We start from the raw sequence: 27,151 nt of genomic DNA on the forward strand, positions 1-27,151 counted from the left end.
AAAGAAATAATATTAGTGAATGTGAATTCCATTCCAAGACTTGTGTTAAGCCCCTCAATCCAATGATTCTTTTGTGGTTTTAAAGTACATTAATAGGAAATGCAGGGAGTTGAAAATCTGTTCTCTTTTTAGTTATTTTTATAAGTCATTCATAAGCTGGTCCGAGTAAACTGTTCAGATACAACTTTTCCAAGACACGAGGCTCTTTCTTATTGCCTGACAAAATAATGTACATTTAAAGCTAGAAGAGAGTCATCCTGTTAAAGATGACTCAAGGATCCCATCCTGCGGACAGAAGTCTACAAGCACAAAGCCCTATACAGCAGTAAATAAAAGCAAAACACCTAGAAAACAGAATGCTTTACCTTGATGGAAGGTAGATATGATTTTATGGACACTGTAGTCTCCGGAGCTTTGGCAGCTGGCTGAATGCCCGTAGCAAAAACACTGGGTGCAGCCCTCAGGGTTTCTCCCATCCAGGTGATAGTAACCTGGTCGGCACCTGCAGGGGCGTTTTAGAAATTGGGACAATACTATAGGCTATTTGTCATCCCCACAGAGAATACAGTGACTGATCATTTCTACTTTCTCTCCCACCCAGCCCTTAATTCCCAAAGGTGAGAAATACTCAGTTGCACATGCCACTCTCACTCCCAGACCTCCTGATGGACAATCACAGGCCCCCATTAAGATAGCAAGAAGAATATTCACTTTCTCTTGCTCTAGCAGAGCAGCAACACATTGGGCGTGATGGTCTGGAAACGGTGATTTTTCCCATCCTTGGTAAGGAATTCAGTGGGCAAGATGGGGAGAGGTCAGGTAGGGCTGTGCAGAGTTGGCCCAGTCCTAGAGCAAGTGTTTAAAGGCGGTAATAGGGTGGGAAGTGGGGGCCAGCAAAAGACAGGCAAATGCCCCTGGATTGGGAAAATCCCCTGGAGAAGAGAAAGGCTACCCAAACTAGTATTCTGGCCTGGAGAATTCCGTGCACTGTATAGTCCATGGGGTCACAAAGAGTTGGACATGACTGAGCGACTTTCACTTTCACTTCACTTTCATTGTGCAAAATCAGAAAGGCAGGCTAGCTGTGAACTGTAGATGCTACATAAAACAGCAGTAAATAAATACCTTTTTTTCCTCTATAGATCAAGGGTTTAAAAACTCATTATGGTTTCTGTGGAGGAAAACTGCAGATTAAAAGAGATTAAAAAACAAGGAAAGAAGGAAGGGGCAGGGAGAAGGAAAGGAAGAGGTGAGTCGGAGAAAGGGTGAAGAAGGAATGATGAAGGAAGGGAAGGGAAGGGAGGGGCGTCAGCAAAGCTAAACACACAGTGCTTAAGGATGTACTTGGGAGATAAATTGTGAAGAATGGTGGTCACTTCCAGGAAGGAGGGAGGATATTGTGGGGCTGGTACATTTTTAGCAAAGGCCAATTTCATAAAAAAAGCAAGAGAGTTGCAGAAAAACATCTACTTCTGCTTTATTGACTATGTCAAAGCCTTTGACTGTGTAGACCACAACAAACTCTGGAAAATTCTTAAAGAGATGGGAATATCAGACCACCTGACCTGCCTCTTGAGAAATCTGTATGCAGGTCAGGAAGCAACAGTTAGAACTGGACATGCAACAGACTGGTTCCAAAAAGGAAAAGGAGTACGTCAAGGTTGTATATTGTCACCCTGCTTATTTAACTTATATGCAGAGTACATCATGAGAAACTCTGGGCTGGATGAAACACAAGCTGGAATCGATTGCTGGGAGAAATATCAATAACCTCAGATATGCAGATGATACCACCCTTATGGCAGAAAGCAAAGAAGAACCAAAGAGCCTCTTGATGAAAGTGAAAGAGGAGAGTGAAAAAGTTGGCTTAAAGCTCAACATTCAGAAAACGAAGATCATGGCATCTGGTCCCATCACTTCATGGGAAATAGATGGGGAAACAGTGGAAACAGTGGCTGACTTTATTTTTTAGGGCTTCAATCACTGCAGATGGTGACTGCTGCCATGAAATTAAAAGATGCTTGTTCCTTGGAAGGAAAGTTATGACCAACCTAGACAGCATATTGAAAAGCAGAGACTTTACCTTGTCAACAAAAGTCCGTCTAGTCAAGGCTATGGTTTTTCCAGTAGTCAGTCATGTATGGATGTGAGAGTTGGACTATAAAGAAAGCTGAGTGCAGAAGAATTGATGCTTTTGAACTATGGTGTTGGAGAAGACTCTTGAGAGTCCCTTGGACTCATGGAGATCCAACCAGTTCATCCTAAAGGAGATCAGTCCTGGGTATTCATTGGAAGGACTGATGTTGAAGCTGAAACTCCAATACTTTGGCCACCTGATGCAAAGAGCTGACTCATTTGAAAAGACCCTGATGCTGGGAAAGATTGAGGGCAGGAGGAAAAGGGGATGACAGAGGATGAGATGGTTGGATGGCATCACTGACTCAATGAACATGGGTTTGGATAGACTCTGGGAGCTGATGATGGACAGGGAGGCCTGGCGTGCTGCAGTTCATGGGGTTGCAAAGAGTTGGGCAGGACTGAGCGACTAAACTGGAACTGAATGCGAAGAACTGACTCATTGGAAAAGACCCTGATGTTGGGAAAGATTGAAAGCAGGAGGAGAAGGGGACGGCAGAGGATAAGATGGTTGGATGGCATCACCGACTCAATGGACATGAGTTTGAGTAAACTCCAGGAGTTGGTGATGGACAGGGAGGCCAGGCATGCTGTAGTCCATGGGGTCGCAAAGAGTAGCACACGGCTGAGTGGCTGAACTGAACTGAACTTCATATAATTTGTGTGGCTGACAACATTTGTTTTATGAGACTTTCTATTTCTCTGTTCTATTTTGAAATTTAAAAGGTTTTCAGAAAATGACTCCTCTTGTATCACTTAAGCTATGTTTCACCACCCCCACCCCAGTAGTAAAGAACTGGCTGAAAACACAAGCCAGGAATGTACCTGGCATTGCCTCTGCCCAGGTATAAGTGATTGGCCGCATGCCAAAGAACTGCTTTCTTTCTTTGAAGGAAATATGGGGGAAGGTTTTACCTCTGGGGCCCACCTCACAGCCCTCTGCTTACAACAGTCTCAGGGGAGCGAAGAATTTTAAGTCCAGGCTCAGTTTGTATTTAAGGAATTTCCTGCAGCAGCAACTGGGGGCGGATCGGCCTCACTGTACCACCTGCCCCAACGTGGCTCTGACATCCTCCCCCAGTTCGTGTGTGTGCACATAATCACCATCCCATCCCTGGGCAGGTCCTCGTCTGCACACAATGGTTATTTATGGCCATACGCTGCAGTATTTCCACTGACTAAGATTTTCCCAACATGTTTACTTAGGCCAGGCCTTCCCTGGGACTGAGTCATGAGGCTTCATCCCTGCATACCTTGTACAGAGCACCTGGGACTGAGAGCCAGCTGGCCAGGGACTCCCCAGGGCCCCGTCACAGCATACACAGAGAAGGCACCCAGAGCAAAAGTGTGGAGTCTAGTGAGATTTGGGGCCTTGCTTGTATTTTTTAAAAATTATTTATTTATTTAGTTGACTGCACTGGGTCTTAGCTATGGCATGTGGGATCTTCATCTTCATTTTGGCAATGTAAACTCTTAGCTGTGTGACATGTGGGATCTAGTTTCCTGACCAGGGACCAAACCTGGGCCCTTTGAATTGGGAGCATGGAGTCTTAACCACTGGACTACCAGGGAAATCCTTTGCTTGTATTTTTTTTTTTTAAGCCTAGTTTTTGCAGGACTTCCCAGTGGTTAAGATTCTGTACTTCCAACGTAGGAGGCTCGAGTTCCATCCCTGGTGAAGGAACTAAAATCACACATGCCGTGCAGTGTGGCCAAAAAGATAAATTAAAAAAACTAATAATAATAAGGTGTAGTTTCTGAGGCCAGGGAGCAGGAAGAAGGTCATCAACATTGGTTAAGTGTCCCTTTTCCATGAACCGCACTCATGCTGGTTGTCAGGGGACCTCCTGCTGTGTCCAGAGGGCCACAGTTCCCACAGACCTATCACAGCGCTCTCCCGTGACAGCTGGCTTGCAGACACAGCGGCCCGTGTCACAGGGCCCCGCGATGCCGGCTGGATCACAGTCACACCTGGAGTCTCTGGAAAGAAGAAAAATAAAATTAGAGCTGTGTTTCCAAATGCTCTGAACTACACACATGAAGATCAGGCGCTCATAAACAAATGTCACCAACTTGAGTCAATCTTTCATCTTCAATGAGGCCTCTCTTAGCTATTCTTGTCCATGCTAATCTCTCTCAGACCCTTTAAGAATTCATCTGTCCAGGCTACTAGTGTACTCAAAGTGTGGTCCGTGGCTGGAGCCAGTCCAAGAACTGTTTACTACCCACTTCTAGAGAGAGGAGGGGTGTGCCTCAGAATGTAAACCAAACTCATCATGAAACTGTTTAGTTTGGTTGACTGTTTGCGTCAGTTGACTTAAAATTTTTTTATCATTTGTTTCTCTATTGTTTAATCCAGTGGTGTCTGCTTTCATCACGGTTGATTCTACCTATTTGCTTCTTATTCATTTAGTTCTTCCTTCTGGTAGCACTTCTATTTCACATATAATTCATACCCTGCAATTCATTATTTAAAGTATACAACTCATTGGGTTTTAATTGATCCTCAGAGTTATGCAAACAGCACCACAACCAACTTTGGAACATTTTTATCACTCTACATAGAAAGCCTGTGTCCTTTAGGATCCTCCTCATCACCTTCCCCCAAATCCCAGGCAACCAGCAACCAACTTTTTGGCTCTGGAGATTTGCCTGTTCTGAAGGCTCCCTATAAATGGAATTGTACAACATGTGGCCTTTTGTGTTTTGATTCTTTCACTTAGTATGTCTTCAAGATCCATCCATGCTGTATCATGTATCAGTAGTTCATTCTTTGCATGGCTGAATAAAATCCCATCACGTGAATATACTACATTTTGTTCATCCACTCATCAGAATGCACATTTAGGTTTCTACTTTTTAACTATTATGAATAATGCTAATTATTCATAGTAGATAATTTGTGTACATTAATGTGAAAATTTGCATACGAGTTTTTGTGCAGATACATATGTTTTCATATCTCTCGAATGTATATCTAGGAGTGAAATTGCTATCCGTTTCACTGATATTTTTTTCTGGTTGCAAGACTTTCCTCAATGAAAAAAATCAGTATTTTCATTATTTAATTTTGGCACAATCTCCTTGTCTTGTGCAGACTAGCTCTTTGACTGATGACTGGTCTCTGACTAACCAAAGCCCTGGTCTCTATCACCGAGCTTGCCCCATAAGCATATGTACTTATCTCATGCGTCTAACACCAAGTTTGTTCTCTTCCCTACTGACCTGCTCCTCCTGGCTGCCCCATGACCCCATCAGAGCCTGCCCAAACCTGCCTCTGACTCCTCCTCCTTCACATTTCTCATCTAATCAGTGCCAAGTCCTATTGGACTTCCTGAAGATTTATTTTCCAATCTCCATCTTTCAGTTGCCATGGTCTCCTCCCTATCCTGGCCCCTCCACACTATTATCTGGCCCCTCTGAGAAAGACATATTCAGCATCTACTGGTTGCTAAGCACTGGGGATAGTGAAAAATAGGAAACAGTCCTGCTCTCTAGGAGTCTCAAGGGAGGGCAGATACATGAACAGCAATGGCAAGAAAGCGCAACTGCAGCTGCAGCCGAGCTGGAACGCTCACGGGCCTCTCCCCGCAGCAGTGAACACGACAAAGCCAAACCAGGCTTCCATTCTAGTGCGAGAGACAGACAGATACACACAGAAAGTAAGAGACTGTAAAACAACAGAGTCAGCACAGAGCGGTGGGGACTGGTCCGGAAGGCCTCTGAGAGGGGACGGACAAGGTGGGGATGGAACCCGTGAAGCTCTGTGTGGCTCTGTGGGAGGGAAGAGGACTCCAGGCCAAGGCCAAGGTCACACACACTCGGCTCCTTTGAAGAAGGAAAGGAAGCCCGGGAGGGGGTGAGAAATGGAGTAGAAGCCTTAGGTGGCAAATGGAGAGGGCAGGAGGGTCTTGGAGGCTCTAGCTGCCTAGATCGGAAGTTTCGATCTCATTCTAGGTGGGAAAGGAGCTAATGGAGGTTTGGAGCAGAGCCATGATGTCATCTACTTCATAGTTTACAAGGATTACCAAGGGAGACAGGGCCTAGGAGGGGTCAGGGAAGGCTGGGAGGGGAAGAGAACGGGGGATGGTGGTAATAAGGATGGCGCAGGCAAGGCTGGCGGGTGGGTCTCGCATGGACAAGGGGCTGGAATCATGGGTGATGAGGAAGCGGTTTCTCTGTGGGCAGCCTTCTAGCCCATGGCTTCGCTGCCAAGCTGCTCCTCCCCAAAGCCAGCCCAGCACCTTGCTGGCTCTGTACCGCTGCGGGCTGGCCATGTGACTTACAAGGTACGCTTCACCTTTTTCCAGAAAAGTAAGTTGAGGAGGACTAGAGAATGATTCAAGCTAAAGGAGATTCAAATTATGCAGGAAGTTCTCCTACTCTAAATTCACTTATTTGAAACAAGTTCCAGGTTAAAACATAAAGGACTCTTAACTTCCGCCCTAGTTCGTCTATAGGAGGGGTAGTTGTCAGGGTGATGAGCATGGCCTCCACAGACAACATTCTGAGCCTGAGTATGAAGTCCACCCGCAACACTGGGCACCTTATTTATCCTCTCAGGGTTTAAGTTTCTTACCTTTAACACAAGTATAACACTAATCCAGAGTTTTTAGGGTTATTGTGAGGGTTAAATGAGATAGCCCACACATAGTCCCCAAAAGACTTCCCTGGTGGTCCAGTGGCTAAGACTCTAAGCTCCCAATGCAGGAGGCCTGGGTTTGATCCCTGGTCAGGGAAGTAAGATCTCATATGCCACAACTAAGACTCGGTGCAGCCAAAAAATAAACATTTTTCTTAAAATAGTGTTTCCATGACTCAGTTACTTAGTCACAGTTACTCAGTAGATGTAAGTGGTCCCTAATGTTGATACGATCGCCACTAGTCACGGTGCAACCGGCGGTGGTGGCACAGGCACTTACAGGAGCTCCCGGTCTTGGGTGCACCCAGCATCGGTGAGGGTGTGGAAGCCTGGCAAGCAGCGGTCACACCTGTCCCCTGCCACACCCGGCTTACAGCTGCACCGTCCAGTGTTGTCACATCGAGGGCTAAGAGAACCTATAACCACAAAGGAGGGGAAAGGAAAGAAGAAAAGGAACTATTTCATTCATATGATATTAGAGGGCAACCGTCACTGTATGGGAGCTCAATAAATACTAAGTAATGATCTCCTAAAGGAGATCAGTCCTGAGTGTTCATTGGAAGCACTGATGTTGAAGCTGAAACTCCAATACTTTGGCCACCTGATGCAAAGAGCTGACTCATTGGAAAACACCCTGATGCTGGGAAAGATTGAGGGCAGAAGGAGAAGGGCACGGCAGAGGATGAGATGGTTGGATGGCATCACCGACTCGATGGACATGAGTTTGGGTAAACTCCAGGAGTTGGTGATGGACAGGGAGGTCTGGCACACTGCAGTCCATGGGGTCACAAAGAGTTGGACATGACTGAGCAAATGAACTGAACTGAACTGAATCACCACGACCTGCTGCCTTGGGCAATTCTTTCACATCATTGGGATATGCATCCATCACTAGGGAAAATTCTGACAGCCAAGGATGGCTTCTTTGGGGAAAGAAATAGAAATGACTCCGGAAAGCATTATTATTTATATATCTGCTCTGGTTTCAACATTAAGTCATTTGTCAAATCCTTGAGATCTTAAGAAGGAACATTTGTGAATGAGCACATGAGCCTCCACAAAGACAGGATGCAAAAGTGAGCCACCTTCTCCCTTATCTCTGGCAGGCAAACAGCATTTTTCAAGGGTCAGTGCTCATATGGTATGATTGCAAGAGTAGGAAAAAGCCTCTTAACCAAAAATATCTCTACCTACCTGGAGTGGTAGAAATTCTTACCTTTGGAGCATCACCTCTTGTGAGGCGTGAAGACCCTGTGCATCTTACCTGGTTTGGGGCACTAGAGCACTTTCCTATGATTAATTGTTTATAGATATTATCTATAAAATGATCTCGCAGACTGTTGCTGAAAGGTGAGAGATGCTCAGGATAACAAAGTGTGCCATCCTGGAATCCAGCCACCCTTAGCACCTCCCCTTCAACCACCCCCAGTTCAAGCTTCCTCCTTCTCTCACCTGGCCCCTACCTCCATCCTTGACTCCCTACACTCCATTCTCTCTATAGAAGCCAAAGTGCTCCTTTCCAATGGAGTTTGAATCATATGACTGGTCTGTTTAGGTCTTCTGATGGGTCTAGGTCTTCTGATGGGTCCCTGCTATGAGTGGAATAAAGTGCAAACTCTGTACCATGACCTACAAGCCTCGACCTCTCTTGCCTCATCTTCTGCTCCTTCACTGAGGTCCAGCATCCTAGCTTCTCTCCCTGTTCCTGGAATATGCTGATTGCTTCCCTCCTCGGGGCATTTGCACCTGCTGCTTCTTCAGCCTGGAATGTTCTATCCTGAGAACACACCCTAGTTGGCCCATTCTCAGCGCTTACGTCTTGATTAACTTCGCTAGAGAAACCTTCTCTGACTCTCATGTCTATAGTATTCAGCCCACTGCTCCCTCAGTCCTTATCCCTGCTTACTGATAACTCCCTTAGCTTGTGTTCCCTGCTGAATTCCCAGTGCCCGAAGCAGAGTCCTAGATGTCTGTTGCATTAATTAACCCTCAGGAAGGAAGATATGGCTATTGTGAAAGGAGGAGGAAGCCAAAAGATGAGGTAGAATGTGGTTCACCTACTTGATAATTTCCCTAAGGCTGGCAGTATTATAAATAATACTATATCTGAACCGTGATAACCAGGCTATTCATAATCTATAAAGCCAACAGAACACCAACCAGTTGTTCCTTCTTTCTCCTAATCTCTTACTTGACTGTGAACTTTTAATTCACTTATAGATACAAATCAAATCAATAAAGGTGTTTGGCTCTGTGTCTATAGCCGCAGGTAGAACATGAAATAAACTAGTTACATTCACAGTTAGAGTCTGTAGAAGTCTCCGTGTCAACCTTGCAAGGCTTGAAAGGACCCTCAGTGATAAGAACAGAAACTACCTTTTATGCTCTGTGTGAGACACTGAATTGAGCATTATATATATATATATATATATATTAGTTCACCATATTTATTGGTGAATTAAGAGCTGATAAAATATCAAATCCATTTGTGGATCATCGGGAGCACTCAGAGAATCAGACAGCTCACACCGGGAGCAGATAGAGAGAGGAGGGGAAGGCACCTCGGGCAGAAATTGAATATCACTGATTAAGCAAAGGGAAAGGATGACTGGAGTGGGGAGAAGTCTCAGAATAGTGGAAGCCAAGGGAGGAGAATTCCAAGGAAGATTAAGGGAGGAAGAAGGTGGAATAGTTTCCAATATCTAAGACAAGAGAGCACTTAAGATGAGAGTAAGGAGAGGCCACTGGGGTTGGCGTTTAGAGACACACAGCAGACGGAGCTAAGAAGGTAAATTCCTGTTTAAATTTATACAATTTAATTATTTAAACATAAATGAGTACATCTGGGACCCAGAAACATGGTTTTTTTCCTCCATTCAAATTACTGGAAATTATGTTTTTAATTTAAGAAAACTCTCCCCCAGGTCTCCCGCATTGTAGACAGACACTTTACCGTCTGAGCTACCAGGGAAGTCCAATTTAAGAAAACTCTCCCTACAATAGTTTTTCAGAAGCAACTCTTACTAGTCCATGGTCTGTAGCCTGCCAGGCTCCCTTGTCCATAGGATTTCCCAGGTAAGAATACTGGAGAGGACTGCCATTTCCTTCTCCAGGGGATCTTCCCAACTCAGGGATCGAACTTGAGTCTCCTGCACTGGCAGGTGAATCCTTTACCACTGAGCTACCTGGGAACTAAAATAAATGAAGTACCTAACTCAATGTCTCACATACAGTAAGTGCTCACAAAAGTAGTTTGTGCTTGAATCTTCTAGGCCTCCTTCAAGCCTTGGAAAGTTGACATGGAAACACGTACAGGCTCTTACTATAAACAGGATTGATTTATTTCATGTTCCCAAACTTCCAAAATAATAGCACTGGGTTTTCAAAGTATCTCATTAAAATAAAAACACCTGGGGAGGGAGGAGGGAGGAGGGTTCAGGATGGGGAACACATGTATACCTGTGGCGGATTCATTTTGATATTTGGCAAATCTAATACAGTTATGTTAAGTTTAAAAATAAAATAAAATTTAAAAAAATAAATAAATAAATAAATAAATAAATAAAAAGAAAAAAAATTAAAAAAAAAAAAAACACCTATCCCAATTCCTATATCATGAGCTACTCTTAGGAATTGTAAACAAATGGGCCTAAAGGATAGATGAAGAAGAGCTTCTTATTTCAAGTATGTCCCCAAAAAGCACTTCAGGACTTAGGTAGCTACCTGTCTATATGCATTAGAGGACTCAGGAATATATTCTAAAATGACTAAGAGAGCTTGCTTCCTTTTGAGAATGCTTAAAACATATAGACACTTACATTTTTAAATAGCACTATGATTAAATCACTGTATTTAATAATAATTAAAGTATTATCTAAGACATGTTTCAAAACAATAACTCAAATGTTATAGTCTGAGTAATCCACTGCATGGCTTGTACATATTTTTAAAAAATAAAATTAAGAGAACAAACCCAATATCATTAATGTCTGTACAGATCTCAAGAATTTAAGTATCACGGGAGGAAAACACAAACACACAGTGAATTTCAAAGTATCCGCAGAAAGCTATCAGGGTTACGAGAACTGAGGATAATTCAGCCCTGTTGCTGAGCCCCTAAAATCATCACCTAAAAATAAGTCTAGTTGGTATATTTAGAAGAAACTGGTGTAACATCCAAAATCTGTGACCACTTTGGGGGTTATAAATGCTGTTGGCTGCATTTGCCATGCATACAATGGAAGCTTTTGGTAAGATGAATTCTTCTGCATTTGAAATTGAATATACAACAAATTCCCTTGGGAAGTTATATTTTGAAAGTGAAAAATACCCTCTGGCTGATGGGGAAACTGAGAAATCACACAGAGAATTAAATTCTTGCTACTGATTTTGTGACCTGTGCAGCCAACAGGTAGCCGGAGATGGCACACAGTGGGGACAGCCCCGGCCACCAATGGGCGACTCAGCCCTCGACAAGTCCCATCACCTCCCTCTCTAAGCCTCTGCTACCTCACTGTAAAATGAAAATAATAGCACTGTCTTCATAGGGTTATTTGTGAAGATTAAATTAATTAGTGGATGAAAGTGTTTAGAAAAGTGCCTGGCACAGAGTAAGCGTGTAATTCATGTTAACTGTTAATATCATACAAGACATAAATCATCACTGGGTTCCACTGCTTCCTACTGGGTTGTTCACCCGGAGTCCAGGATGTCTATTCCCCCAAGAAAGGAAAGAACCAGGCTCACTGTTTCTGGGTGGCAACAAACGAGAGTGGAGAAGAAGAGACGGCATGGTAAAGCCTCTTCACCATCTAGCTTCACGACGCAGGCTCCTTGTCTACTCCCAGACTAATTGCCTTGTCTTCAGGCCAGGCTTTCCAGCTGAGCCAATTGCATTTCTCATCACATTCACGCTGATTATTTTCCTGGGATGACCCAACTCTAGTGACTCACAACAAAGCCGCATCACCTAAGGGGATATGGGCTTGTCAGAGAGGTTAAATGCCCATTAAAGTGAAATCATTTTTCTTCTAATTTTTCTTTGGTTCAGAGGAAGAATTACTAAACCCCAAAGATTCTGGGATGCTGAGTCAAACCCACAAGACTCAGCAAATCTGACTCAAACCATATGGTAGCAGCAAGTCTGGTGAATCTGAGAATGACTGCTGATGTATGGGTCTGTATCACCATGGGGTCACCCCAGTTTTCGAAGGCTCCCCAACACACGCTACTTGCAAGTCATGGCTGGGCCAAAGCCTGCCCATTTTTAGATTCTTTCAGCTGCTGCTAAGAATCGGCTCCACAGAATTATACTGAGTCATAAGGCTATACCTTTTTGGTAAATTAACATTGGTCACATTATAGTATTAAACACTTTTTGGCAAAGAGAAATAGATATGCCAAGGAAGACAATAGACAAATAAGGTAGCTTTACAAAGTCCCAACTTCAGGGACTTCCCGAGTGGTCAGTGGTTAGAACGCCCCACTTCCACTACAGGGGGCACTGGTTCAATCCCTGGTTGGGAAAATAAGATCCCATGTACCACATGGTGTGGCCAAAATTATTGTTTTTAATTTTTTAAGTCCCCAATATTTATCTCTCTCTTCCTCTTTATCTTTATTAACTTGTCTTTACTGTCTGCTCATGACTATGATGGTAAAGAAGCTGCCTCAATGAGGGAGACCCCGGTTCAATCCCTGGGTTAGGAAGAGTCCCTGGAGAAGGGAATGGCTACCCATTCCAGTATTCTTGCCTGGAGAATCCCCATGGACAGAGGAGCCTGGTGGGCCACAGTCCATGGGGTCGCAAAGGGTCAGACACGACTGAGCAACTAACGCTTTCACTTGTCATGATGACCTCAGCAGGACACGTGCATCTGTGTACACATAAACTACCTATAGTTCTGAGAATACAGCAGTAGGTGATACATTTAAAACAAGAACAACAAAAACAGGCTGTCCTATGAACCAGCCACCCTACTAGATCTTCTTATTTATTGTTCTATTTTCTCTTGCTCACCACCCTGTGAAGGATTCTAATCTACCTATTCTGTGTCTGTCTCTTTTATCAATCTCACTTTATCTTGCCAGCACCCAGCATAGCACCAGAAACAAATCTTTCTAATCTCTTATTTTTGAGAGGCTGGTCAAAGGGATAGTTATGGAAATGAAGAACTATCATTGGAAGAATACAAGCTTCTTTGTGGGTAGCCATTTCCTTCTCCAGGTCAAAGAGTGTCATCTGCTGGGAAAAGTCATCGGGTGCCTCTCTTGGGGCTGGAATTCCAACTAATGTGCCCTGAAGACCACAGCTGGTTCCTACAACCCAGCCTTAGAGAAAACATATTTCCTTTCAGATTGAAATTGCTGAAAAAAAACCAGTGTCTAGTAGATTCCCAGTTGTTCTAGAAATTTTTAAATAAGCTTTATTTTTATAATTATATGTTCATATGTTGAAAGGAAATAATTAGTTTTGCAATATATTTTTCTGTTCTGTTTGTTTACTTTTGGCTGTGCCATGGGGTACCTTAGTTCCTAGTCCAGGGATCGAACCTGTGCCCATGCATTGGGAGTACTGTGGAGTCTTAACCACCGGACCAACTGGGAAGTGTCTGTTCAAGAAAACTGAACATCTGCCTCTTGGTCTGCTCTCTCTCTCTTTTCCCCTGCTTCCCTCCCTCCCCATTGTCTCCCCTCCCCCTCCCTCCCTCCCCACATTCTCTCCCCTCCCCCTGCCCCCATTCTCTCCCTTTCCCCTCTCTCTCTCCTCCCATTCTCTCCCCTCCCCTTCCTCCCTCTCCGTTCTCTCCCCTCCCCCTCCCTCCTTCCCTCCATTCTCTCCCTTCCCCTTCTCTCCCCATTCTCTCCCCTCCCCCTCCCTCCCTCCCCCCATTCTCTCCCCTCCCCCTCCCTCCTCATTCTCTCCCCCCCCTTTCCCCATTCTCTCTCTTCCCCCTCCCTCCCTCCCCATATTCTCTCCCCTCCCCCCCTTTTCCCATTCTCTCCCCTCCCCCTCCCTCCTCATTCTCTCCCCTCCCCCTCCCTCCCCCATTCTCGCCCCTCCCCCGCCCCTTCTCTCCCCTCCCCCCCCCTCCCTCCCTCCATTCTCTCCCTCCCCCTCTCTCCCCATTCTCTCCCCTCCCCCTCCCTCCCCCATTCTCGCCCCTCCCCCGCCCCCTCTCTCCCCTCCCCCTCCCTCCCTCCCTCCATTCTCTCCCCTCCCCCTCTCTCCCCATTCTCTCCCCTCCATTCCCCGCTTTTATCCGACTACCTTTGGAGTTGCAGTTGCAGGGCAAACAGCGGTCTCTGTCCCTGTGTCGGTAAAACCCTTCCTTGCACCTCTCACAGTGAATGCCACCAGTGTTGTCACTGCAGTGGAGGCAGCGGAATCCATTTCCTGTCAGTCTGTGAAGTTCCTGATCAAAGATGCATTGCCTGGACTTCCCATTGCAATCACAGACTAGGGATTAGGGGGAAAAAAAGAAGACATCGTCAGCAGAAAACAAGTCGGGGCAATTCTCCTAGGTGTTTTATTATTATTAATGATGCCCAGGGTACTACATACTAGTTTAAACTGCTCCGTAGCAAAAAGTAACGGGGTGAAATTGGCCAAACGATGATGGAGGGAGTTCTCGGTTTACCTAAAGGAAGCGGTGCTGGAGGACTGTTGCCTTGGAGAACACAAAACGACGTGCAGTCAGGGTTGCCAGACTGCCAGACCCCTCAAGACAAACCAAAGCTCTAATATTACGTATTTTTATATGAAAAGTCCTGATTTAAATACATGCAAGGAATTCATCTTTAAAAGTCTGTGAAACCCCACAGTACAAGTCTATGGGCTGGAGAAGACCTGACGACCGCCAGGATGTGCATTCTGGCACCACTGTGAAACAGCTGAAGGTGTTATCTGTTCAAGACCTATAGCATCTGTCCTTCCAGTGATGGTCAAGGAGCTAATTTTTTTTTATTTACTTTAATGAAACACAGTGATTTGCAGTGTTATATTCATTCCTGGTGTTCAGCAAAGTGATTCAGTTATACATACATATATACATTCTTCTTCATATCCTTTATTATGGTTTATTACAGGATATTGAATAAGTTCCCTGTGCTATGAGTAGGACCTTGTTTATCTACCGTATATGTAATAGTTTGCATCTGCTAATCCCAAACTCCCAATCCGTCCCTCCCCGACCCAGCCGCCTTGGCAACCACAAATCTGTTCTCTACGCCTGTGAGTCTGTTTCTGTTTCATGGATAAGCTCATTTGTGCCACATTTTAGATTCCACACATAAGTGATAACATATAGTATTTGTCTTTCTCTTTCTGACTGACTTCACTCAGCACGATAATCCTAGGTCCATCTGTGTTGCTGCAAATGGCACCATTTCATTCTTTTTGTGGCTGAGTAGTGTTCCATTGTGTGTGTGTGGATCACGTCTTCTTTATCCATTCATCTCTTGACACACATTTAGGTGGTTTCCATGTCTTGACTACTGTGAATAGTGCTGCCCTGAACACAGGGGTGCATCTATCTTTTTAAATTACAGTTTTGTCTCAGTATATGACCAGGAACAGGATTGTTGGATCACATAGCTACTTCAGTTTTTTGAGGAACCTCCATTCTCTTTCCCAAAGAGGCTGCACCAATTTACACTCCCACCAACAATGTAGGAGGGTTCCCTGTGCTTGAGGAGCTAGTAGGACTATCTGGACAGGTATTTCCTCCCCTCTCACTGTGCCATAAGGGTCTCTCCCAAAGCCAGGAGTCAAAAAGAACCACAGTCCCACTAAGAAGGACTTTCCCCAGGGGTCTAGGAAAGTTTACGTTGTGCATGTTCCAAAGAGTCCATGCGGCACTAAAACAGCCAATGAGTTAACAGGGGAAATCCTTAGCGTTGTACCTGGCACACAGCAGACCCCCAACAAATATTTCAGCCACAGTTTGGAAAAGATGATGAGCCTTGGGGTTAAAAGAATGGTATCAAGTACCAGTTCTGCTAGTTCCTCAGGCAATCACTTCAACTCTCTGAATCTTATTTCTTTTATAAACGTAGGCTGCATTTTCTACCTCCCTGGATTGTCGAAAAGATCCCACTGAGAAAAGAAGATCAAGTCCTTCGTCTATGCTGTTTCGCCCCTCACTCACAGGAGAGAGGTATTGCCTCAGACGAGAAAAATGCAGCTCACGAAAGTTAAGTAACTTGACCCAGTGGAAAGCTGGGATTTGAACCTCTGTCTGTTGCCAAAACCCACTTTCTTTCCCCCAGAGACACTGTCTCTGTTGGCCATGCAACCCTAGTGAGAACTTGTCTCTGGCAATGTCCAGGGCCGTGACTTACCCTGGGGGCTCATTTTAAAAGTCAGCAAATGTACCAACAGATAGAGAGCAGCTGCCTGTGCAGGCCTTGTCAGCTCTGACGGAACAAAGGTGGCAAAGGTGGCTAAGTATAGCTGCTGACCTTCGTTAGGGACTTCTTTGCAGTAACTCCTAAAACTCATTCTCTTACTCCTGTGGGTGCCCCTAATCTGAGCAAAGTCAAGAACCCCTATCCAGAGACCAGTATGTTTCTGGGACTTTACATTCAGCAGCTCAGTTAATTCTTGCAATAACACTTTAACATGGGTTTAATAATTTTCATTCAACAGATGAAGAAATGAATGCATAGAGCGGGTGGGTGTCTCACCTCAGCTGACACAGCCAAGTGGCCAAGGTGTAAATGCTCCCAGGTGTGTCCAATCACAAAGCTCTAGCCTTTCCATGTTACTCTTGTGTCTCAAGGCTCTGGTCTGCTCCTGTGTGTAGGTATTCTTTCTGTGACTCCCTCATGGAGAGTTATTCAGCCTCTTCTCCAGTTCTTCCTAATCTGGCAAGATGTCCCATCCCTCCTGAGACAGCTCTGGTTGTTACAAATTATTTTTATGCAATTTTATTTTTTAAACTATCATTTTTAATTGTTTCCCCTCCTTTTCTCACTTATCTGATATTTTATTTATGTTTGGCCGCACTGGGTCTGCATCGCTGTGCACAGGCTTTCTCTACTTGCAGTGAGCGTGGGCTTCTCATTGTGGTGGCTTCTCTTGTTGCAGAGCACAGGCTCAGAGGCTGTGGCACATGGGCTTAGTTGCTCCGAGGCATGTGGGATCTTCCCAGACCAGGGATGGAACTCATGTCCCCTGCATTGGCAGCAGATTCTTATCCACTGAGCCACCAGGATGTCCCTGCAATTTTAAATGTGCCTCTGTCCCTATAATTTTATCATGCATTCTGTTCTTCTGTGGAAAACACAGACACACCTACTCTCTTCTCTATTTATTGACTCATCAGACATTTCTCACATTTACATTTATAAGGCGCTGCATTAGCCAAGCCCTTGAGTATCTGAAGATAGGACCATCTTCATCTTTAGCCTTCTCTTCTTCAGGTTAAGCTGAAGATCTGTCACCTCCAGAACTTTCAACCATTTCCCAGGTCACGATTTCTAGATTCATCTTGACTCCCTTCCTAGGAACAAACTCTCATTTTCACTGCTGCTGCTGCTGCTGCTAAGTCGCTTCAGTCGTGTCCAACTCTGTGCGACCCCGTAGACAGCAGCCCATCAGGCTCCCCCGTCCCTGGGATTCTCTAGGCAAGAACACTGGAGTGGGTTGCCATTTCCTTCTCCACTCATTTACACTACCTTTCTTTAAATGACCAGAATTTATTACAGCTCTTCAAATGTGGTTTGAACAGCTCAGCTTACAGCAGGACCAGATATTCTAATTCCACAGATGAGCCTAACATTTCACTAAACTCACAGCCCATGAAGTTTGCATTCAGTTCAAACTCCCAGGGCTTTTTCACAGAACTGATGCCAAGCCGAATCTTTCCCAACGAATGTTTGTGTAACGGATTTTTCTGGATCTCCAACAGATGTGCCACACAGCTGCCATGTGCTGTGAAATTTCTGCCGAGCAGCTCATTAGGCACGAACAAGAGCTAAATCCACCAGCCAATGATCCTTGTGAGGCTGTCCGGTTGGATCCCACACTGAACCAGTGCCCTCCCTGCCCTGGATGACCTTTGTGAACAATCTCAAAATAATTTCAAACGTCTCATTGCTTTTTTTATTTTCTGCTTTTTGTGTGGTCTCTGTTTTCTTTTTTATATTTATTTTATGTTTATTCTGTTTATTTATTTGTCTGCGCTGGGTCTTGCAGGACCTTCGATCTTTGTTGCAGCATTCGAACTTCTGGTTGCAGTTTGTGGGATCTACTTCCCTGACCAAGACCCGGCTGCACTGGGAGCGTGGAGTCTTAGCCACCCTGACCACCAGGGAAGTCTTTTTTCATTCAAAACAAACTTTTTGCTGGTAGAAGTTAATTTCATTAGGAAGTGATGTATTTTTAGAGCATTTAAAAATAGAAAACCCCGTTATCTTTTTTTAACCATTTCCCTTTCCTTCTGTCCCTTCTGCTTTAAAGCTCTGTTATGAAAGAAATGATGTTCTTCCTTTAAAATTCACAGCCTTCAATGGAGACGCCTTCATATAATTCCGATACAGGAGGCCTTTGGGCAGCGTCTCTCCACTCTGGAACTCTGCGGCAAACCTATTGTAAGCTACCCTGCTCTCTCTCAGTTGGGCTTCTCTTTAAGCCCAGGGTTAGGTACATTTCCCAGGTGGCACAGTGGTAAAGAATTCACCTGCCAATGCAGGAAACACAGGAGACATGGGTTCAATTATTCCTTGGAGTAGAGGAAATAGCAACCCACTCCCGTATTCTTGCCTGGAGAATTCCACGGACAGAGAAGCCTCACGGTCTATAGTCCACAGGGCCACAAAAAGTCAGACGTGACTGGGCACACACACCTATAATACATTTTAAAACAAGAGGAAACTCTAAAAATGTTTTTTTATTACACTTCCTTTTTTATGTTTAGCCTTGTTCAGCTTTAAATCTGTTACAGAATTTTTTTTTTTTTTAATCTACTTGCTATTCTTCTAAATTTGGGGCCAGCTGTAAATTTTTTAACTATATTGTCTAGTTTCCATCAGGGAGCCTTGACACAAAAGTATACAGTGATACAAGTATAAAGATGGGGTCCTGGACATGTCCTAGGTCCATTGGGAATCATTTGTCAAATCCTTTCATCCAACAAATATAGACTGAGCATCTATGTGCCATACCCTGTTTTCAGGAGTTTAGCGGTAGCCAGAAACCAACAGATGGGACTACCCTGGTGGTCCAGTAGTTAAGAATCTGCCTGCCAATGCAGGGGACATGGGTTCCATCCCTGGTCCTGGAAGAGCCCACATGTTGTGGAGCAACTAAGCCCACACGACACAACTACTGAGCCCACACAGCTAGAGCCTGTGTTCTGCAAGAGAAGCTACTGCAATGAGAAGCCCAGGCACCGAAATGAAGAGTGGCCCCGGCTCACTGCAACTAGAGCAAGCCCACATGCAACAGTGAAGATCCTGCACAGCCATAAATAAATACATTTTTTAAAAAACCAATAGCTGTCCAAGACTTCATGGAGTTTTCATGATACTTAGAGGAAAAGACATACATTTCATCCATTCATTTAGTAAGTATCGCTTCACATCTAACAGGGGCACTGCCCTGGTGCTCGGACACTGGGCTTTGTGAGCCAGCAAGATTTCAATAAAGGGAATCATAATGTTTTATATGGGCTTCTCTAGTGGCTCAGCCAGTAAAGAATCTGCCTGCAATGCAGGAGACCTTGGTTCAATCCCTGGGTTGGGAAAATCCACTGGAGAAGGAAATGGCAATCCACTCTAGCATTCTTGCCTGGAGAATTCCAAATAAGATATTAAATATACACTTATTTGAGATATATTGGGCTTTGTCACATACACATCTTGGACATGTCCTTTGTCACATACATATCATGTTATCACAGTTTTCCTCATTCTACCATGGACAGGCATAGGTCCAGGATCTGGCATTAAGCTATTACTGTATCAGAAAATACAGAAACAAATCAGACTCTGACCCTGAACAGACCTGAAGACATATAGGGTCTAGGAATTAAGAGTGGCAGAACCTTTCTCCCTGTCTCACTGATTCTGTATCACAGGAACCAGGTCCTACCCACTACCCTTATTTGACTATTCATTTCTATGGTACTCTTTCCAAATTAGGGACATCTTATCAAGGTTTTGACTTCCCTGGTGGCTCAGACAGTAAAGCGTCTGCCTACAGTGCAGGTGACCCAGGTTCGATCCCTGGGTGGGGAAGATCCTCTGGAGAAGGAAATGGCAACCCACTCCAGTACTCTTGCCTGGAAAATCCCACGGACTGAGGAGCCTGGTAGGCTACAGTCCATGGGGTCGCAAAGAGTCGGACATGACTGAGTGACTTCACTTCACTTTCAAGGTTTCCTCCTGTCCCCTCACCATCCCCTCACTCCACCAGCCTAAATCCTTGCCCTGTCAGCAGGGATGCTCCTCAGGAGCTAAAGAAAGGAGACTCAGCAAGTTCACCTCAAGTCCCACATAAGCCCCGCAGAAACCGAACACGCCACGCAGACTTTTTTGTATTTCTCTGTCTAGGAAAACGTGGGTAGTAATTGTGTCTGACTGCAACGTATGCTGCTTCTTTGGCACTTAAACATTTATTATCATAATAACTGTAATAGCATACCATCGCTGACCCTCAAGGTGCTTCTTAGAAAAGCCCGCCGGGCAGCAAGAGGCAGGCTGATCCACCCACCACCCCCCACGCTCCCCACCAGGAAACACAGTCCAGGAGCTGCAAAGTCTGCAAACAATGCAGCAAGGTGTGCAGACCGCCTCGGGCCCACCTAACACTCCCACCCTCACTCAAACACACAACTCCAACCGGTTGGGACAGGAAGCTCCGGGGCCAAAGGCTGTTTCCAAGCTGTATCCTTCAAAGAATGAAAGGAAACTGAAAATATTTCCTACGGTTGTACTGGGGCAAGGTCTTGGAATAATCAGCATCAGGGGCTGCAGTTCATCAAGACCTCATTTTAAATTCTCCAGAGGAAATGTTGAAAGCAATTACGAGAACAGATCAACAATTTGGCATTCCTGTGACCATTTGTATACAAGCAAGTCCTCTTTCTATTGTTCTAAACATCAAAAGCGCGGCTCTGCTTTTCACCAAGCTGATCTAATTTCCACCTTCCTATGATGGACCCTTGTGCTTTTTAGTGCTCTAACAGTAACAACAAAATTTTAAATCCAAACTCCTTTCAAAACCCTCTAGATCTGGCCCTGCTGACCTCTCCACCTTGACTTTGGTCCTCTTTCTATCTCTCGTTCATTGGACTCCAACACATAGACCCTGGCATGCACTAATCCTGGGGTGCACAAGCTATTTCCCTTCAGGCCTTTAGGCTTGCTGTTTCCTTTGCCTGGGCACTACCTGCTCCCACCCTCTCTGAACTCACTCGGCAGAAGAGCAATCTTAGGAAAAAAAAAATTAGATGGCATTGGTCCATAGTGATAACCAGTTAAGAGCCTCTCTTTCTGATTGCCCACAGGTCTTCATCTCCATCTCTCTCATGGCACTTATCACTTTCAATCCTGAGTCATCCCTATTTGTGTACATGACTAACTTCCTCTATCGCACTTCTCACTTTCGTATCTGAGAAAAGGAATATTACTTGCCATATCAGTAAACAAGCAAGTCACAGTCATTCATCAGAGATTACAGCCCTCCAATGTGAGCCAGTGAACTGTAAAGGAACTCAGGAAGGAGAACACCAGCCATCTAGAGGCCATCAGACTGCAGTCACTCCCTACGCTGAGCCCTAAGGAAAGGGAGCTCAGGATGTGAAAACACAGGATACTGGCCCCAGACAGATGAGGTGCACATCAAAGGAATGGTTTCAGTGAGTCCTGACTCTTACATCTTTCCATTCATAGAAAAGTGCTAAATTCCTTAACTTGGAATATCTGGTTTTCTTTAGTTTACAAAAAAAAAAGCTTTTGACATTCCGGCTACCTGCCCTTTGTTACAAAATTTCTATATACCTGCTCCTGCCACCAACACACCCACCCACCCCACCTCCTGGGAGCAGTTCTCTTTAGGGTTACTTGAGATGCTGCCTCCTGGGCTTAAGTTCCAAAAGATTCCACCAAATAAAACATAACTCTCAACTTATAGGTTGCGTGTACTTTTTTCAGTCGACATAGCCCATCGTACCTAGTACAGGGCTTGCGACTGTGACTGCTAGAGGAAAGGCTGGCTGAAAGGAAGGATGGATGGAAGCACAGACAGAAGGAAGGAAAGAAGGAAGGCGGTCTGATTCTAAGAAAAGCCAAACAAGAACCGGAACATAGAGAAATTTCTCAGGACTCTAGGCACCCAATATGAAATTTTCTCAACATCAATACATAAAGTTTTCATTGTTTACATATAAGGCATTCAGTGTAAAAAAAAAAGTTAATGTTTGTACCCCCAGAAATAAAAACTATGGGGAAATGACAACGGCATGAATTGCGAGAGGAACGTGATCCTTTTGTTAGAAGGAGCGTATGAGACTTGCGGGTTGCTGCTTTCATTGGACGAACCATTTCAGCGCCAGGATGTCCCGACCTCTGCGTGTGAGCCTGAAGCTGCCATTGCAAAGGGCAGCACGCCCAGGACTGCGTGCAAGGAGGGGCAGGGGCGAGGCAGGTGTGCGACCATGAGATCAGTTTGCCTCCATTATGCAGTCTTGACAGGCAGTGTACTTGGCCCCTGTGCTGGACTATCTCAGGAGCTAGGAATCTGAGCGTCATGTTTGAACCTGACAGTGTGCGCTGGCTCCTGTTACGTAGAGCCTCGCTGCTCTTGTTGCCATTTCAGCTGCTAAGAGCACTAATACTGAATCACTTAAACAGCAGCAAGTTTAGAATAAGTGACCTGGAATCTCCTGGGGATAAGTCCACATATAAACCGCTTAGAGATGCTGCTTAATTCTCTTCCTAATTTAGAGGATTAGACAGGTATGTGCCTTGTTTCCTTTCTTGTATTTTCTGCCTCTCATTCCCTTTCTGAGACATCGAATCTTTTCTTCTGCTTCCTTGTTGAAACTCTCTTCCCTTGGATACTATGATGCCATATTGCCAGGTTCCTCTTGGCTTCTCACCTCTTCCCTTACCCTATTCAAGTCTTTGTGGGAGACTTGCCCCAATTCTAAGTGTTGGTGCTTCTCAAGTCTCAGTCCTGAGCCTCCATGCGTCTCATGATAGAACTCTAGAACTCTCTCATCCAAGCCAAGGACTTCAATAACCACAACAGGTGTGGACGTACCAAGATACTTCCCTGGCCCAGAATACCTTCTCAATTTTAGATCCTCATGCCCAACCATCCACTTTATATTTTCAACTGGTTGTCTCAAAAGCTCTTCACACAAAACATATAAAGACTAAATTTATAAATAATACTGCAATGAGCTTTGGGGTGCATGTGTCTTTTTGAATTATGGTTTTCTTAGGGTATATGCCCAATAGTGGGACTGCTAGGTCATATGGTCATTCTATTTTTAGTTCTTTAAGGAACTTCCATATTGTTCTCCAAAGGAAGCAATCTAAATGTCCATTGACAGATGAATAAAGAAGATGTGGTACATATATACAAGGGAATATTACTCAGCCATAAAAAGGAATGATATCGGGTCATTTTTAGAGACAAAGATGGACCTAGAGTCTGTCATACAGAGTGAATAAGTCAGAAAAACAAATATCGTATATTCACACATATGTGTGGAATCTAGAAAAACGGTACCTCTTTGCAGGGCAGGAATAGAGATGTAGACATGGGGAATGGACATGTGGATGGGGTGGAGGGGACGGGAGGATGGGATGAGTTGGGAGAGTGGGATTGACATATATGCACTATCATGTATAAAACAGCAGCTAATGGGAACCTGCTCAGGGAGCTCAGCTCAGTGCGCTGTGATGACCTAGAGGGGTGGGATGGGAGGGCAGTGAGAGGAAGGTCCAAGAGGGAGGGGATATATGTATATATACATATAGATGATTCATTTGTTTGTACAGCAGAAACCAATACAACATTGTGAAGCAACTATACCACATTAAAAAAAAATTATAAAAAAAAAAACCACCACCAAACTTTTGTCATCCCTTCAAGTCAGAAAGCTGAGAGCTATCCTTATAGGGTCTCCATCTTTTTCATTTGCCTATATTCTATTCAATGGCCAATTGTATTGATATAATCCTCTAAACAGCTCAAGCCCATCCAAGTCTATCTCCACAACAGCCACGCAAGACCAAATCCCAGTTGTCTCGTCTCTTGTCGGCATAGCTTCCTAACTGAATCCTCTGCAACTTCTCTTGCCTCCCTCCACTCAGTATAGTCAGAAAAGCTTTTTCAAATACAAATTTTACCAATATCTCCCTGTGAGATATTTACCAACATCTCTCCTCTATAATGCCTTTTTAAAAATTTTTAGATAAAGACCAGAACTCCTAAACATTGCTTACAAAGACTTCCACTGTCTAATCCTATCTACTTTTCCAGCCTAACTTCATCTCTGTCCCATTCATTTCACTTATATTTCATTTTATGTTTTTACTTCCTCTGCTTCTTAATATTCTTGCTTTAGAGGAAAAGCATCATAGTGGGCAGACATGAGTTGGGGTTATCAATCCCAACCACCCTCCTTCCTTTTGTTTGTTCAAAGAAATTACGCTAAAAATTCAATCTTAATTTATTATTATTTAGATATCATCCCCTTCCTCTGAGTCAAAGAACTGGCCTCATTTACTGACAACTCTTTTCTGCTCAAAGACAGCAATCATCACCTCTGGGAAGTCAGCTGTAATGAGGCTCTTCATCAAGAAGTCCAAATATAAATAAATAGATAGACAATGGTGAATAGAAGTAAAGGTGAGAATAGTATACTCACTTTAAAAAGCTGGTAAATGCCTATTTTTAGAACAAAAACAATTAAAGCGGGTGTCCTTTAAGTAGCAATCTATTATAAAGTATTTAAAAAATTATTTTTACAAATACTCCAATTGCACATTACTTATGAAGTCTGAAGCAAGAAAAACCTGACACATCTATCGGTTTGGTATCAAGGGCATTGGAAGCTATCATCCTATTTGCAAAAATTGCAAGTCTCCATGTCTGTGATGCTCAAGATGATGAGTATTTTTATTATAATTTTTAAAAAGATGATGATGAAAATGCTCATATTTTCCAGTTTTAAAATCTTCTACATGAGATTTTTCTTTCCAAGGTTTCATTTGTTTCTCAGCTTGGGTAAATACTTTAAAGCAAAATCTGAATACTTCATAATTTATTTATTTGTAAATATTTATTTATTTGGCTGCATTGAGTCTTATTTGCAGCACACGTGATCTGCATTGTGCCATGAGGGATCTTTCATGACACTGTGCAGACTCCTCTCTAGTTGTGAAATGAGAGCTCCAGAATCAGTAGCTGCTACACAACGGGCTTAGGTGTCGTGAGGCACGTGGGATCTTAGTTCCCCAACCAGGGGTGGAACCCACGTCCCCTGCATTGGTAGGTGAATTCTTAACCTCTGGACCACCATGAAGTCTCCATTTCATCCTTTAAAGTGATCTTGAATTTTATGTTTTTATGTGTGACTGCTTCTAGTTTTAGCTTCTTCAGGTATGTCGCAATACATTTTCTAATTAGAATAAGAAAACTGAAAAGGCACTTCCCTCTGTAAGAGCTTTCTAACTGAATTCCGTTCTCTGCCTGGCCTTTGGCACAGCTTCCTTTTATGCCAACGCCGCTAGAACAACTGGTGCTGTAACCTGCCTGATCATTTGTTTTCCAGGACATGTAAATGCCCAAGCAGTACAAGTAAGCCTGCGATGTGAAGTGCGGAGAGGACCAACAGTAGCCGGCGTTGTAATCCCATGGAAAATTTTGAATGATAGAGTACAGACAAACCTTTTCAATTCTAAGTGGTCTAGTCCTTGAGAGCCAATGAAACTTTTACCACGTTTTTTCAATGATTAGGGCTTACAAGGAGTTACCTACTTTCATCACAAGTTCATAGCACATTGTATTGTAATCTAGACTTAGAAATGGCACAGGTGGATATGGATGACTCAGCCGGGGAGGACTAGACCAGGGAGATGTCTTCCCTAACACCCCACCAGGATCCCAGCAGACAATGGGGATAGGGGAAGAGGTCTCAGTTTCTGCCTGACTAGCAAAGCTGAGAAGGAAGAGAAGGTTAGGACGCAAAGGATACAGAAGAGGCTCCCTTCTCTTACACATGGTATCTTTAAAGGCTTGACTCCAAGATAACAGGAGTCAGCTACAGGGTGTGATCAGTAGTGATCGCAGTGAGGATTCTGTCTGAAAGTTCATCACCCTGTTGTTACTCTACAACCTTCTGACCACAGAAATTGCTGTGAAAGTGAGCGTTAGTTGCTCAGTCATGTCTGACTCTTTGCGACTCCATGGACTGTAGCCCACCAGGCTCCTCTGTCCATGGAGTTCTCCAGGCAAAAATACTGGACTAGGTAGCCATTTCCTTCTCCAGGGGATCTTCCTAACCCAGGGATCGAACCCAGGTCTCCTACATCACAGGCAGATTCTTTACTATCTGAGCCAATTGCTGCAGGAATGTCTATTTTTCATGAGATCATCAAAGAAAAGCATCCCAATACAGAAAGCACATCTGACTATTACTTAAAGAGCATAGTGTTCTTTCAGCACTTGCTACATGGCCCAGCGAAAGGTGTCATCTGCCCCTTTAAGAAATGGCTGACCTAAAGGACTTTAGAGAGTCCACGATAGCCAGAGGTGACCCCTGAAGCGATGAAGACTAAAAGGAAAGAAATCCTGTATGAGGACTCTGAATAAAGAAAAGTTTCAAAGGAAATTCTGATTTGCACTGAAATGCTTTATGGAGTATACATTACATGTGGTTTTTCTATTGCTTACATTTGTGTTTTTTGGCTCCTTAAAAAAAGTTACCTAATGATTCTTCCTCTTTAAACCTTTCGTTGCTTTCATGAACAAGATATTTTTGTACAAGGAGATTAGCCACAGATTTTTTTGCTCTCACTACATTCCTTCACAAAGATACACACATTTAGGCATGCGCACGCTTACCAGGCAGGCACCATTTGAATTCTTAGTTTTGCCAGAAGAACATGGTAACTTGTATACGTTGTTGTTGTTGCTGTTCAGTCACTAAAGTCATGTCCGACTCTTTGCAACCCCATGGGCTACAGCATTCCAGGCTTCCCTGTCCTTCACTATCTCTCAGAGCTTGCTCACATTCATGTCTATTGAGTCAGTGATGCTATCTGACCATCTTATTCATGTACATTACATTGTCGGAAAAGGTATGAAATGCATTTTATAGCACTTTCCTTCAAACTTCATTGCTGAAAAAA

The 27,151-nt window shown here is 44.0% G+C and overlaps 1 protein-coding gene across 1 annotated transcript in view; it reads right to left on the reverse strand.

Annotated features, from left to right (window-relative positions):
* LAMC2 (laminin subunit gamma 2) overlaps window positions 1–27,151 on the reverse strand; it is a gene marked incomplete in the record, with an annotated part of 60,065 nt that overhangs the window by 13,695 nt on the left and 19,219 nt on the right. Inside the window, 4 exon segments of the mRNA XM_045165670.1 lie at window positions 366–502; window positions 4,018–4,116; window positions 7,059–7,194; window positions 14,049–14,237. Of these exon segments, the coding sequence (XP_045021605.1) occupies window positions 366–502; window positions 4,018–4,116; window positions 7,059–7,194; window positions 14,049–14,237 (561 nt within the window).

The sequence above is a fragment of the Bubalus bubalis genome, chromosome 5, assembly GCF_019923935.1.
Source record: "Bubalus bubalis isolate 160015118507 breed Murrah chromosome 5, NDDB_SH_1, whole genome shotgun sequence".
Lineage (NCBI taxonomy): Eukaryota > Metazoa > Chordata > Mammalia > Artiodactyla > Bovidae > Bubalus > Bubalus bubalis.